The sequence below is a fragment of the Gnatocerus cornutus genome, chromosome 3, assembly GCF_029298725.1.
Source record: "Gnatocerus cornutus isolate USDA-ARS CGAHR chromosome 3, icGnaCorn1.1, whole genome shotgun sequence".
Taxonomy (NCBI): Eukaryota; Metazoa; Arthropoda; class Insecta; order Coleoptera; family Tenebrionidae; genus Gnatocerus; species Gnatocerus cornutus.
Genome location: NC_142235.1, coordinates 15,481,044 through 15,496,007, shown reverse-complemented (window position 1 = coordinate 15,496,007; position 14,964 = coordinate 15,481,044). Strand labels below are relative to the sequence as shown.

Here is a 14,964-nt window from a genome sequence, read left to right as displayed (position 1 = left end):
ATCGGCAGCGTTGGACAGCATTTTGCACCAACACCTGCGAGTAAAAAAATTGCATCGCATTGGGTGGCACACCAGCTGAGGCATGAGCAAAAGGACGCGCGCGTAGATTGGTGCCGCTACATGCCGGATCGATTTGAAGATGGCACTTCCAATCGTGGATCAGAGATTGTTACAGATGATGAAACCTGGGCATACACCTATGACTCCGAAACCGATCGTTTCAGTGTCCTGATGACGCGATGCAAGCATTCCAGGACGATGTTAGCGCGCTACCCCAAGAGGCATGGGCTGGTTGGTTTAGGAATTGGTTCAAGCGCATGCACTCTTGTATAGAAGCTCACAAAGCCTGTTTCGAAAAGCTGTAATAAACAGTTTTGATCTAACTTGTTCTGTTTTTTTTATTCTCAAAATTTTTGGAATTACCCTCGTATAAATCTGAAATCTAGTAATTTATGCTGCGCAAATTGGCATGTGATGACGTTTGCTAAAGAATTCTTGAGCAATAATTGGTATAGTTACTCCATCTCTTAATCGTTGAGCAATCATTTCTTTCTGAATTAGTGTTTATTGTGACTTTTGGCACTTTTTCAAAATTTGACATTGTCATTTTTAATGACAGTTTTATAGCCTGATTTACATTAACAAAATTTTGCTTGTCTCAGTTTTTTTATGATCAGCAAGGTACCTACATATACGTTTACAATAGTTAAGAAAAAATCAGAAATATAACAACAAATGTGTGTTATATTTAAAAATTAATAACACGTTGTTGTAGTTACATCTTTATTTAGGTACAAATAAATTTTACAAACTTAATGATCGAAATATAGCTCCATGGAATACAGTAGTTGTGAATAAAATAGTATACACACCGCAAAAGATAGTTTCATTGAAGGTTTACCTACAACAGTAATGAAACATTTTCCTCCTTGATGATTAAAATACTACCTATAATAACAATTTTGCATTAATGTGAAAATGCAACACCATTTTTTTTCTGAAAAAGAAAAAAGGTAATTTTATTATTAATAACAGCTTAGCATAGATAAATATGTGAACTTGCACCGTTTAACTCAAACTTACTACACATGCTTATCAATTTTCACCGGACTTGGAGGATTCACGTCCACCTCTGCAAATAAATAACATTCCGATTGATTTTACCTACGTTCTTGCCCACAAAGCGTTTTTATTTTGAAGTAAAACAAATTACTTATGTGGACTATTTCAGAAGTAAACTTACCTATTTGACTGGAACTGTGTTTCACAGTTGGACCTAAAAAATTAAATGATTTGTATTATTAAAAAAACATACAGATCCTTACTTTCAAGCTTATCAATTTTCACCGGACCTGAAGGGTTTACGTCCACCTCTACAAATAAATAATATTCCGTTTTATTGTACCTACGTTTTTGCCCACAAAGCGTTTTTATGTCGAAGTAACACAAATTACTTATGTGGACTATTTCAGAAGTAAACTTACCTATGTGGCTGTGAGTGTCTTTCACCGTTGATGCTAAAAAATGAAATGATTTGTATTATTTAAATAGCATACAGATTCGCTGGTTTAAATGAAACTTACTTACCTCCCGGTTTTGGTCATATTATATGTTAATAATACAAAGGTGGCTCTGGAATTCCTGTCATAAACTATTTTGCCGCTTTGTTTTCATAGTGAATATAACTATCTTGAAAATTATATATAATGTCACTTTCGTCAACGACGTTTCAGTTACGGTTTTGTGTCCAAGTTTAAAATTTCAAGTTTGAAATCACCAATAAAACAGTTTTTTTCAAAACTTACTTTGCTCTATGATTGAAGTTAACTACATACAAATGTCAGTTAAAAAATCTGAACTGACATTTGTAATGAGCGGACAATTTCTTTGACATTTCATAGCCACCCTTGATGCTAGAAACATTTATAAACACCTTGTAATAACATTCTATTGTGTTCTAATTGTGCAAATTATGTCGCACTCGCTGTAAAAATCTTACCTGGGAGTTTGCGGTTTCTATGTACTAAAAACAAAATAAAAAAACAAAAATCAAGCCAAAAATTCGAAAACTAAAATGAAAAAATCGTACTTGCCGCTGTATCTTCTATAACAGCAACTAGAATTACCAGGCAACTGGCGAGAAGAGCGAAACGAGATAACTTCAACATTTTTGTCTACTTTTCTTTTGAGAACAAGTTTTGAACTAATATAGATTGTTCGCAATTTGGCCATTTTATAGGCAAATTAAAATCTAGCGCTTTCTTTGAAATTAAAAGATTAAATTAAACTAATTATAACGGATTATGCTAACAATCTAGTTTTGATAAATTGTAAAAAACAAAATTAAATTAAGCTCAGATTAAGATACAGAGTTTATTGTGAAGGAGAAAACCAAATTTAATCATTTAATTTAATACTAATAAGCGATTACTAAAACATAAGTATCAAACTGATAAGCATAAAAGATTCAATTCAATTCACTTAGCTTATACAATAAGTAAATTTTTTTGATCCGGATCTAATTTCTTTTTGTCGTTTTTGAACACCCTACGAAATTGCAAATTTAAGAAAGAAAAGAAAACTAACAATCCTAGTATAGGACTGTCAATTGTCCAATGCAAAACTAAAAAAATTCGACAGGAAAAACTGAAAAATGACTATTTTGACAGAAAATATTGGTACGAAAATTGGTGGATGCGCCGGGCAATCGAAACACTAAACGAAACAATTCGCATTGAAATTTTTTATTTAAAAAAGTTACATTTCACATTCAGTGTTCCATCAAACGTATTCTTAATAATTCTCCAATACAGCTAACAACGAATACGATTTCTTTAGTACCTAAAACACACTTAAAACGTAACTACCCCAAAAGAAAACTCACATTTGTAAAAGTTGCGAGTGACAAATCAAGAAATTTCCCAGCAGTTACAGTCATGGGAATTTTAGCACGTTCCATAAAGACAATCAACGCTTTTTGTGACTTTAGATCGAACTCATACCATCGCCCTAAATACACAGCAGTCGACAAACTGTTACTCTAAAAGCGAAAGTGTGCACTTGGTTAATAAAACTGTGAGTGTACTTTACCTCTTCGTACAAAGTCGTGCCGTAGTAACAGTAAAAATAAATCTGAAGAAGTCCTCCTAAAGAGTAGCCCACTAAAACGGTGTTAATATTTCCCAACTCCATCTGAAACTACGTTAGAAAGAAGTCTCGTGACTTCTTGAGTTGGTTACCTGACTCAGATCAAGACAGCAGAAACAGATGATGAGGGTGCTCCCAAACAACTGACTGAAGGCGACCCAGGAAAAACAGTCTTCGATCTGTTTAACAAAACTGACACAAAAAACGTAGAAAAACACACTTTTTTGGTTACCTGATGATGGTTTGGTGGTGATGGACACACTCCCGGATCTTCCGGTAAATAACTTGGTACTCCAAAACGTCATTTTGCGACATTTCCAGAAACTCCAAGTTGTTTTTCAAGATTTTGACCTGTCCGGCGGCGTGGAACATCAATCCCGTCACCAAAGCATCGACGGAAGTGGTACAAAAAACCGTGTAGGCAATCCCTGGAAAAATTTAACCTCTTTGAACCAACATTATGTGTACATACCCAAGGCTAAGAACCCATAAACGCTGTAATAAACCACTTCATTGCTCGTTGCATCAAACGGCAGCCACACCTCTACCGGAAACTCGTGTTCTTGTCGCAGCAGAGGTCGGAAAGTCAGAGTGAGATTGTTGAAGAACACGCAAAAGAAGAAGCAGTTGAAGTTCCTCCGACAGATCTTGGTGCAGTCGTCGGTGATGGCCTTCTGTTTGTCGTTGAAAGGGGCAATGAAGGCTTTGTCGAGGTAAAAGAGACACTCTCGTATCTTCTGGTTGTTGGTGATGAATGGTAACATCTTCGGGATGTAACTTAGCATGGCTATCATCAAAACGAGACTAACTCCAGCGTCAAGAATTGTTAACTCTTCGTCGTTTATATAATGGAGGAGACCTAAAAGGGGGTCGAGGAAAAAAGAACAGAACAAAAACACGTAAGCGTAGACTAAATAGAATTTTGAGTGTTTTTTTCGAGGGTAGAGACCGACTAAGCGTAAGAGAATGAGGTTCACGCGAAAACTAGAGTGAAGTAAGTCGTTCATTTTTTGTGATCTGTTCGGTGGTCAAAGAACGAATGACGATTGTGGGTCTGTTGGAACAAGGAAGTGTATTTGAAAAGGATATGCGTTTTAAAGTTTTATCAAAGGATTGCTTGAGTTCCTTGTATAATTAAATATTCATGTGTTTTGCAGTTATATCGTTAATGGATAACGTCTTACTGTAGTCTTTAATTATTATTATAAGAAGAAAGGATTTTTATTGAATGCGATTTAAAAGAAAGAGAATTATTTAAAGGAAAAGACGTAAAACTTGGATGAAACGTGTCGTTGAGAAAGAAAATTTAATTATTCTTTCATTTCGTATAGATTTTCAGGAATCTATAAATTATGGAATAATTTGAAATAGTGATAGTTGGTAAGATGATGGTACTTTAATAAAAATTAGAAATTTATTAAACTGGGGCGGTACCTTTAAAATAACTTATTTATGACCTCCAAGAAACATCCATATTTGTGTAAAAGACTTCAGCTTCTAAAATAAAAAAGAAGAAAGATAATGAGATAATTTTATTGTACACATGTGATCAAAAAAATCCGGGTATTTACAAAATTTTCATTTATTTTACTAATTAAATTTTAGAGCAAATGTTTCACTTTTTCAAGAAATTATGAGAAAGTGAGTGTATGCCATGGAGACACTTTTTCAACATGTATCTTTGAACATTTTATCTACGAGTATTTTCCATTCCTAATTTAGAAAAAAAGTTAAGTAAAACTTATCTTTTATCAAATATCAAAATAATAGTTATTTATTATACAAGCGTCTAAAATGAATGTTTAACAAGCAGTCATTTAAAACGCAAGAGCCGAAAGCTCGCGCGTTTTAATGACTGCGAGTTAAACATTCATTTTAGGCGCGCGTGTAGTACAAACTTTTATTCAATTTTGACTACCCCAAAAATAGTAATTGAAAAAGTTCACATTCGAGAAACGTCAGAATTGACAGCTACCAAATAAAAATTTGATGAGCGTAAAAATTCGTCTACAATATCAGGTGTGCATGTGCAGTGACTCTGGCGACGGTGTTTGTTTGTTTCAAAGAAGCTAAAAATTGTCAAAAATTCATCCAACACTTCAAAAATCATGCAAGATTCCGAAGAAATAATGAAAAACTTGCTTTCATTAAAGAGTCGAGATGCTTATGAAAAAGCGTATCAAAAGTTTCTTGGATGGAAAGAGCAGCAAGGCGTTATCATAATCATGGTTTCAAAACAGCAAAATAAAATTATTATTTAGCTTGTGGATTAAAGTTTTTATACCGCTAGCGGATAAACCAAAGCTTTAGTGGCCTAGTAACAGCAAAATAAACGTCTGTTTAAATATCAAAATTGAATAAATAATATTTGACAACTGATTTGTCATATCTAAACAAAAAGTCTGCAATAGGCAGAATTTACTAAATATCTACTTTTTAAGCCAAAATCTGTCCAAAAACGCTTACTTTTTGCACAATCATATAAAATAGTTAATTATTGTACAATGTGTTTAATTTATAAACATTTGTTTCTAACATCAAGGGTGGCTACGAAATGTCAAAAAAATATGCCGCTTATTATAAATGTGGGTTTAGATCTTTTTAACTGACATTTCTATTTCACCTCAATCATAGAGCAAAGTTAATTTTGGAAATAAACGTTCTAATTGTGATTTGAAGCCTGAGAATAAAAAAATTAGACAGAAAAACGTAATGAAAACGTCCTTGACGTAAGAAACTTTTTAAATCATTTTTAACATTGTTGTAATCGCTATGAAGACAAAGCGGCAAAATAGTCTATCACAGAGTTTCCAGAGCCACCTTTGTATAAAGTGTTGTAGAGAACGTTTTATCCACACAAGAAAGTTTAACGTAGTTTAAAGTGACAAACACAATTACAACGTTTTATCCACAATTACGAAATAAAATTTTTCGAAATTAAAAAAATTAACAAAATGTCACCTTCCAAATTGTGGATAATAGTATATTATTATGTAACAAGTTTTATAAACGTCCCATTAGTCACGAGTACATTTTGGCACGAAACGTGTTACATACCATACCTCAACAAATATTGAAACTAAAATATAAAATACCAAACTTCATTAAAGTTACAAAATTTTTGTAATTAAAGATTTATTATATTGCATTTTGAATGCAAAGAACCTATTCGAAGCCACCAAAACCACAATTCAATATTCAACGAACTGTTAACTTCATCCCGTGAGTAAAGCGCCACTTTAGTCACGGGTCATACAATGTGTTTAAAATGACACTTAGCATCACTAAGATGGCGACTTAAAACGGCATTTTAAATATGGTCGTAAAAAACTAACTTTATTCCACTAGTCTTAGTTATAGGACAATCCTAAAATGTAAATTAAATTGATGCAGCAGCATTCTGCAATCCTTTCAGAACTAAGTTTCATGAACTGATTTAACACAAATAATATGTCAAAAAATTGTTAAGAAGTCAGACAATAATTGGCTGTATGCCACAAAAATACTAATAAGATGTATCAGTTATTTAAGAAGGTAAAACAGTCTGTCAATGCCAACTGTAAAACTCGAGGTAAAAATCACAGCGAACCCCCCTCTTGTTTTTTGCAACAAGTGTAATTTTTTGGAAACGTTTTGACCTTAATTTACCAAAATTGCTTTTATGTCTGATTGTACAAGGTGTTTATAAATGTTTCTAGCATCAAGGGCGGCTAAGAAATTTGCCACTCATTACAAATGTGGGTTTAGATTTTTTAACTGACATTTGTAGTTAACCTAAATCATGGAGCAAAGTAAGTTTCGAAAAAAAACTGTTCTAGTTACGGTTTGAAACCTGAAAATAATCAACTTGGATACAAAAACCTAACTGAAACGTCGTTGACGTAGGTGACACAAATAATTTTCAAAATAGTTACATTCACTATGACAACAAAGCGGCAAAATGGTACATGACTGAAATTTTAGAGCCAATCTTGATGCTAGTAACATTTATAAACACCTTGTATAACAATCTATCGTTTGGCGTCCATAAATTGGCTCTTTATGGACGGCGTCCGTAATAATAAAGTAAAACGGCCGCTTGACAGAGTCAAATAATTATAATTAAATTTCTTTCATTTTATGCACAAGTTATTTTCACTTGCACTTACAGGTGTCCCGAAAGTGACGCACCACCGTGAAACTGTATCATCGGACAATGCCATAGATCACCGGAAAAATGTTCGAGATACGATGGGTTGAAGAGGCAAAGTTTGATGCGAAAATTAACGATTTCTGTGCAATAATTTTACGTTCAAATAAATTTGTTACCCAAAGAACATTTTGCGCAAAGGCCTGGTGCAAAAAAAATCGGAAAAATCTTGTAAGAAATGCCTAAAAACTGTTAAGAAAATTTTTGAATTAACAATCTCGATCAGTGTGGCATTGTTCACGTGAAACCATAGTTACAATACTCGTTCATGAGCCGACCTGACTAACGCCAACAATACAACAGCAACGTTACTATGGCTTTGACTACTGGAAATTTAAATTATAGGGGGGTACACTTCTGCAATGTTGCCATTTTCCTAATTTTCTTTTACTCCTCCTGCGAAAACAGAGTCTGGAATTTTTTTTAACATTTTTTTGGTACTCTGGAGGACCACCTAATTACCCCCTTTTAAGGTGGTGCGTCACTTTTGGGACACCCTGTATATAAAAATAAAGATCGTAACTAACCAAAAAAAACTTGACCAAAAAAAAGACTAATTATATACGAATTACATACAAGGCTTTATGTTCGATTGCAATGAAGACAATTTTTATAGTGTTGTAGTTACGATCTTTATTTTTATATACAGGGTGTCCCAAAAGTGACGCAAAAAAAGACCTAAATTATGTACTAATTACATAAATATTATGTACTATCGCGGAAACAAAATTTCAAACATCAAATTGATTGATGTTTAAAAATTGTAAACTGTCCTTTGTCTTTATAACCTTAAAATTTGTAAAAGACTCAGCAAGTGTCAGAAATTTACTTTGTATGTCAGTCACAGTGACAATAAAGCTTGATTTACATTGCCATGTCAAAAAGTGATGTTTGAAATTTTGATTCCGCGATAGTACCACCAGTACGAAAAAAAATCAGACTATTTAAGCATTTTTACCGCCTTTTACTTTTAATTCAGCCCATCATAATATCATGAAAAATAAAAGTTTTTTTAACATTTACTTTGTTGTTCATGGCAGGGACCATAATAAAGAAAGTGGAATTAGGAAGTTTAATACAAATTTTTTTCTTAGGAAGTTTTGGAACCTTCTAGGAGTAAAAAACAACACCTTCTGAGCAAAAAAAACATTTTTTCTTCCTAAGTACAGAGACGTTTCAAAAGACTTTATAAAAATTGTAAAAATAAAGGAACTCAGAGCACTAAGCTGTAAATACCCTTCAGCTTGATATGGATAATAACTACAGAAAGACACTAGAACATACATTTTAAACACCCTAAAACCTAATCTAACCTCACCTATTTTCTAAACAATTCATTTCTAACCCTTTTTCACTATTCTTAGGACTACGTCCCATCGAATTAAAACTAGCTAAATTCTCAGAGTCCCCTGTGGGAATACTAACAGCCACACAATCATAAGGAAGATCAGCTATATTCATTTGAGAGTTAGCCAAATCGTAGCTCGTATTCCCACTCGGAAAACTCTTAAAAGTCTCACTTAAACTAGGACTAGACTCCGAGGGCAAACTAGAGAACGGAAGATCATCCAAAACTTGACCATTCGGAAGAAACTGGCTTGGAGCTTCTTCGTACAGTTTGTTCAAAACGTGATTCTTATCGAATTTTTCTTTTTCTATGACTATTTCGGCAGTGCAGGTTGGGAGTGGATTAAGCGGACTTGCTGCTGACTTAAAGTCAGACGTGAGAACTGGCCATTTAGTGTCGCAGTTGATTGCACGCTCGATGGCGAGATAGCGCCGTTTTGATTTGTCCACGTTGTGGAATTTGAAGCGAAGTTTTTTGAAAACTAAGTAATCGATAAGTACGGTTTCTATAAAGATACTTAAGACGAAGTTGAGTAAAGCAAACATTAAGAGATAGAGGCGAAAATCGAAGTCTTTTGGGAGTACCAGTTCAAATTGTTCGATGAAGAACTGAGCGGGCCATAGAGCTAAGTACACTGAGAAGCCTCCCATTAAAATGGCGCTGATGAGGAAACCATAATTGGAGAAGACGCTCTTTCTGTACGGCTTACCCTTCGAGAAAACCACCGCTAGGATTATATACTGGAAGCTAGAAACAGTGAAGATAACGTAGTTCTCTACACAACCGACGTCGTCCTTGTCGCGGCCGTCTTGATTGTGATCGAAGCCCTTGTACCAACTTTGGGCCTTCAAATACTCAAAAGCCCCCACTTGGACTGTGATCACCAAAAGCATTTGAAGTAGCAAAGACAGGATCGGACTCACACTAATAAGACTACTGAGAGGGGTCTCTTTAACTAAACGCCCAGTATAAGCTTCGGTTTTCCCAAAAAAAAACGCGAAAATCGAAATTATAAACAAATCGATGTACAAGAACTCTATGTCTGTTAAATTAGAGTCGATGCTGTACAAGATCAATACTGAGACGAACTGACAGAGACTGTAAGCCGCCATGTACTTAAAAATACCAAAACTTGTGACTAAAGCGGCGCGGCCTTCCTTGATCACATTCAAGACGCAAGAGATGTTGGCGTTGCGACTCGTAAACGGACTGGCCACGGAGGATTCCGCTTCCGAGAGAGAGATTCCTGTGTGGGCCGCCTTCAGCGCGCCACAGTCGTTCGCACCATCACCACACATAGCTGGAAAAAACAGTAAGTCCGCCATCTTGGCCGCCATTTTGTTACTCACCGACGCAGTATCCTAGATTCTGCAACTCCTGAACGAGTTGTTGTTTCTGTTCCGGCGACATCCTCGCGAAAACTGTCCCTCTGGTGACCAACTTTGGGAGTAAGTCTGGGTAAAACTCCTTCACGACTCCCCAGACTTTTCCGGTCATGGCAAACCTGTAATTGTTGAATAAGCTCTGGGGTTTTTTCGTCTCTAAAGTTTTAGTAGTGTTGGTCGTGATACTCTGAATCTGGCTTTCTATGGTGTCCAAACTGACGATGCTCGCCGAGTCCGACATGATACTATATTCATTCGAGTTTTTGTTTTTCGTGTTGGTAAGCGTGTAGTAGAGCTGCGGTGGGGAACTATTGTCGATATTGACAGTAATGACGCTCTGTCGCGGTGTGACGATATCGCAGTCTTTCGCCACACTCAGAGCCGTCAAAATGTTATCACCCGTCACCATAATGACGCGGATGCTGGCGTCATTCAAAGCTTGAATACAAGAAGTAGTTTCCGGTTTGAGCCGGTTCTCCAGAACTATCAACCCCAACAAAGTCATGTCTTTTTCAATAGCGTCGCGTTGGACTTTGTTGACTTTAGCGTAGGATAATTTCAGTTCTTTGTGAGCCAACGCGATGACTCTGTACCCTTCCTGAGTGTAACTCTCCAAGACGTCGTGGAAATCCCGCGGGACGCTGTCATCCCGAACAAAATTCAGGATCATCTCCGGGGAACCTTTGGCATAGTACTCAAAATGCTGCGCCCCTAACTTCCTGACTATCACCCCCATTCTCTGGGAACTACTTGAGAACGGAAACTCCCGAATTATGCCGATCTGTAACTCGTCGTCACCCTTCGGTGGTTTTAATACAGTCGGGAAAATCATGTTGAATTTACTGTTATCGTCAACGTCGTGCTCTTCCATGACCCACTTCGTGCTTTCGAACATCTTCAGGTCAAGGGGATCCCCCACGATCTGTTTATCGATGATTGTTAAAGAGTGGCATGACACCAAACCACAAAGAAGAACGTCGTGGGACATGGAACTAACTTTTTTGACCGGCATGTGGAAGTTCTTATCTCTGATTGGTACGACGGAGAGGAGATCCAAACCGTCTTCTGTCAAAGTCCCGGTTTTGTCGAAACAGACGCAATCTATAGATCCGGAGACGTTGATTGTACGTGGAGAGATGCAGAAGATCTTGTTCTTTTTGAGGCGGATTTGGGCGTAGAAGCGGCCGACTGTCATGGCGGCGGGGAGGGCCGGAGGAACGACGATGGTGATGAGGTCGAAGGCTTCTATGACGAGGTCCCGAGAGGACACGCCGCGCATTACCTTAAAAAAACATAAAAAACGAAATTAATAAAATGGAGGTTGGTACTACTGCAGTATCCACCTTGGTGATGACAGTGTACACAAAACCGATCATGGCCACCCCCGCCAACAGCATCACAAATCGGTACGAATCCTTCTCAAACCGGAAGTCGACCGGTGGCGGGTACAAAATACTCCGCACCAAACTCCCTAAAACCACAATGTCACTACTGAGGACCTAAATTCCCCCAACTTACCTTTGGCTGTGGAAAAACCGGTTCGTACCACCACGGCAAGTACCTTTTCGTTCCCAAAATACCGAGTCTGTATAACTTGAGTACCACAGAATAAAGTATGACGAGCGTGTTCCTTCGCATCGTAAATTATATCGGGTAAGTTCGGCAGAGCTGTTTTGGTCACAGGTACTGATTCCCCAGTCAACATAGACTCGTTTAAGATACAATTTCCGGTTAACAAAATCGCATCGCAGTGCATCACGCACCCGTGCGCTGGTATCACCAGGACGTCGCCAGGTACCAATCGATCCGTGGAAACAGATTCGGTTTGGTACTCAACATCACCACCGCCATCCTTCGATGTCTTCCGCATGATGGTACAGACATCAGAGCTGTGGACTGTCGATTTCAACTTTCTTTGGTTTTTACGGGTCTGTCGGACTGTCATGCTTATCCCGAAGACAGACATCGTAATGATGGCAGCGGCGTAGTAATAGTAGTCATCGAGGAACCATAAGATAAAACTTCCGATTTGGAAGATGTAGAACGGATTAAGTACTTCCAAAAACAACAAAGTAAGTACTGATAGTTCTTTGACTATAATCTTGTTCGAGCCATAAACAGCAGCTCTTGTAAACTGCTCGTTTTTCGTCAGTCCTTTGTTTCTATGAAGGACGTCACTGGCCACCCCTTGATCCAACCCGTGAAGCTTCACGAATTCGAAACGGCGGTGGTCCCAGATATACGTCACTTTCTTACACGTAAACATAAGTAACCTGCAAAATAAGTTTTAATAATAATCGCGGTCGCTCAGATTCTTACTTCTCCAAGTCTCTGAACTCGCCGTTTTCGAAATGCACAGACAACGCCATCGCGTCGTCTTTATCCGGGACGCGCCCATCTTCGGCAAATTTCTCTTCATCTCTCAGCTTGACCAGAATATCAGGAGTCAAAACCTTCAACTGTTTCACATGATAGATGGTGTGTTTCCCGCCAAAAATCTCCTGTAAGTACATCGCAGTTAAAAATACAATTCTAAAATTGAGACAACCTTGATCAAGACTTTCTCGGCTTCATTAATGCTGCATGTATTAGACGTCGCGTAGACGTACCAATGCGGGATCCAATGAAAAATGAGTCTGAGAACTCCGCCGGTAAGTACAGTGGCTAAGTAAGTAAAAAAAATCTTGACTTTACTCGTCCGGAAGCAACGTAGTTCCATTTCGTCATCTTGTCCCTTGTTTATGTACATCGAAGCGGGGAGCTGCATGGTACCTATATAACAAGAAGTTAGTAGGGGAAAATGGGAGAAAATTGGTCGCAATTCGAGACTAGACAACTTATTAACCTTTGAGTAATCCAGCATGTTGCTCTTGGATATTTTTTTCCTTTTTTCTCCAAGAAAATCTCGAATAGGATTCTTTCTTCAAGAACGCCATCGTGGCAGCACGAACGATTCACTGGTTTAAGTAACGAAGTACAGTTTAAGTCAAACAAAAAACTAAGTACTTTTTCACACTGAATATTATTACAAACTCTCCGATTTCGGCACTAAAAGTTCATTCTATCATTTTTTTTCTTTCTTCTTTCTTCGGTACATTCCTGTACTTCTAATCTTCATAGGAGAATTATCAAAAATCTGTGGAGAAGAGGGATGAGTAGGAAGGAGCGACGGAGGGCGGAAATAAGACCAATCACATTTTTTTCTCGAGCTGAAGTGAAGTGAAGAAAAAATCATTCATAAGTTGTATAAATAGGATCCGTAATTAGTTCTTAAATATAAATACATCAAACTTATTTTTATCTGGTCAGAGCTCTAGATTTTAGTTTAGACTGGTTACAGGACATACGCAACCACAGAAGTGGGTTTTTCCAATTTCGTGATCTATTTATTGGCGTGAAAAATTAAAATTAGAGTGGTCTCTGGAGTCGGGAAGTCATATCGATTCTTAATTAATATGGCAGCCATAAAATTAATCATTAGGAATAAATAAATCAAGCAAGCGCGACGGATTTATGACGTCAAACTGGGCCGCCTGCCAAACCAACAAATGAGACCCTCAATTTTGACTGACGCAAGTGCAAGTTACGACATGCGTGGCAAAAATGCGAGGACACTCACTCAACATTTTTTTCTAATGAGCCCCAATCGATGATTAATTATGCAGACACGTCGTTATCGCCATGCAAATTTTTGAAATAACATTCAACGCCCCCTTGTTTATTCATTCCTTCGCTTCGTCATTGTTATCTAGGCTAATTTGATCAAGATACAACCGTCTGGTGTCAAAACAATCAATTGTTAATCCGGTCCAAACTAGATCGTTGCGTGACTCAAAGATGCATTTTTTTGGTCAATCTGTCTAAGAATTGTGACGCATTTAATTCATGTTTTCTTCGAAAAACTTCCACAACACCGAATATAGATAACACTCTAAAAATAGCAGAAATTACGCAATTTGTGTGAATGTAAATCAAAACTAAATCCTAGAAATGAGAAGCGTGCGAAAAAATCGTGATTGGTCGTAGAGCCCCCTTGGCCTCCTCACCTGAACATCGAACATCAAATCAATCGGGTACAAGGCATCAAGTCAGTGTCAAATAGCCATCCTGGCAGCCCCCGAAACACTTTTGTCAGTCGCCAGGATCGTTTCTTGCCCTGTATCCAATGCTGCACGTGACGAAACTTGACTCTACATTATGCATCTTATTGGTGACGATTCCGCTAACTTTGTCCAAGCACTGGCTCAAATAATCCACAAGATTGTACTTATCTAGATCACTCGTACACATAATAAACAACTTCGGGAACATTCAACAAGAAAAACGTTCGGTCGTGATAGCCCCCACGAGATTACGTCACCTAACCTCACTTTTTTCAAGCACTGATTTAAAACGAATTTTCACTACGATACACAGTCAAAGGGCTTCTAATGACTTCATTTAATGTTAAGAACTTGTTAATCTTCATTTTAACGCGCAACAACACGAAAACGAGACGATTTTTGAGGTTGACAAGTAAGCACGGCACACGCGATCGAAACACAGACTTTAACCTCTTTATTTTAATCGTTTTCTTGAAGGACACATGGAATTCTCCAGGAAGTTGTGAAGGCTTGATAACGCGATGATCTAGAGCTGATTTCACGCAAAGAATGACCAATGACACGAAATGACTCAAGCATCGGCGGAATCGGAAAATCGCAATGACAGTCACGTGATTTTGACGTGCGCGCGAGGGGCGGGAAATTCAAATTTTGCACAAATTTATACAACCGTCTGCGATTGAACTGAGCTGCTTCGCGGCCATAAAACATTATCAAAAAAAACTATTTACGGTCATTAACTTATTATTACGCTAAATATAAAGAAACAGTAATGCGCGGTGAATTTGGGAC

General features: G+C 37.4%; 3 protein-coding genes across 3 annotated transcripts; all 3 read right to left on the bottom strand.

Annotated features, from left to right (window-relative positions):
* Positions 1-2,793: 2,793 nt before the first annotated feature.
* LOC148177407 (odorant receptor 94a-like) lies at positions 2,794-3,192 on the bottom strand. Its single transcript, XM_088033333.1, has 3 exons — positions 3,091-3,192; positions 2,885-3,040; positions 2,794-2,841 (listed from the first exon to the last, which is right to left on the bottom strand). The coding sequence occupies exons 1-3, from the start codon at positions 3,190-3,192 to the stop codon at positions 2,794-2,796; spliced, it is 306 nt and encodes a 101-aa protein (XP_087889459.1).
* On the bottom strand, positions 3,153-3,530 carry LOC148177406 (4-vinylanisole receptor-like). Its single transcript, XM_088033010.1, has 2 exons — positions 3,380-3,530; positions 3,153-3,339 (listed from the first exon to the last, which is right to left on the bottom strand). Exons 1-2 carry the CDS (start codon positions 3,517-3,519, stop codon positions 3,204-3,206), a joined length of 276 nt encoding a protein of 91 aa, XP_087889136.1. The 5' UTR covers positions 3,520-3,530; the 3' UTR covers positions 3,153-3,203.
* A 4,951-nt stretch (positions 3,531-8,481) lies between these two features.
* Positions 8,482-14,201, bottom strand: LOC148177405 (polyamine-transporting ATPase 13A3-like). The gene is made up of 8 exons (XM_088033046.1): positions 14,116-14,201; positions 12,915-13,205; positions 12,618-12,841; positions 12,389-12,570; positions 11,588-12,342; positions 11,413-11,540; positions 10,034-11,351; positions 8,482-9,984 (listed from the first exon to the last, which is right to left on the bottom strand). The coding sequence occupies exons 2-8, from the start codon at positions 13,003-13,005 to the stop codon at positions 8,651-8,653; spliced, it is 4,032 nt and encodes a 1,343-aa protein (XP_087889172.1). The 5' UTR covers positions 13,006-13,205; positions 14,116-14,201; the 3' UTR covers positions 8,482-8,650.
* Positions 14,202-14,964: the final 763 nt, after the last annotated feature.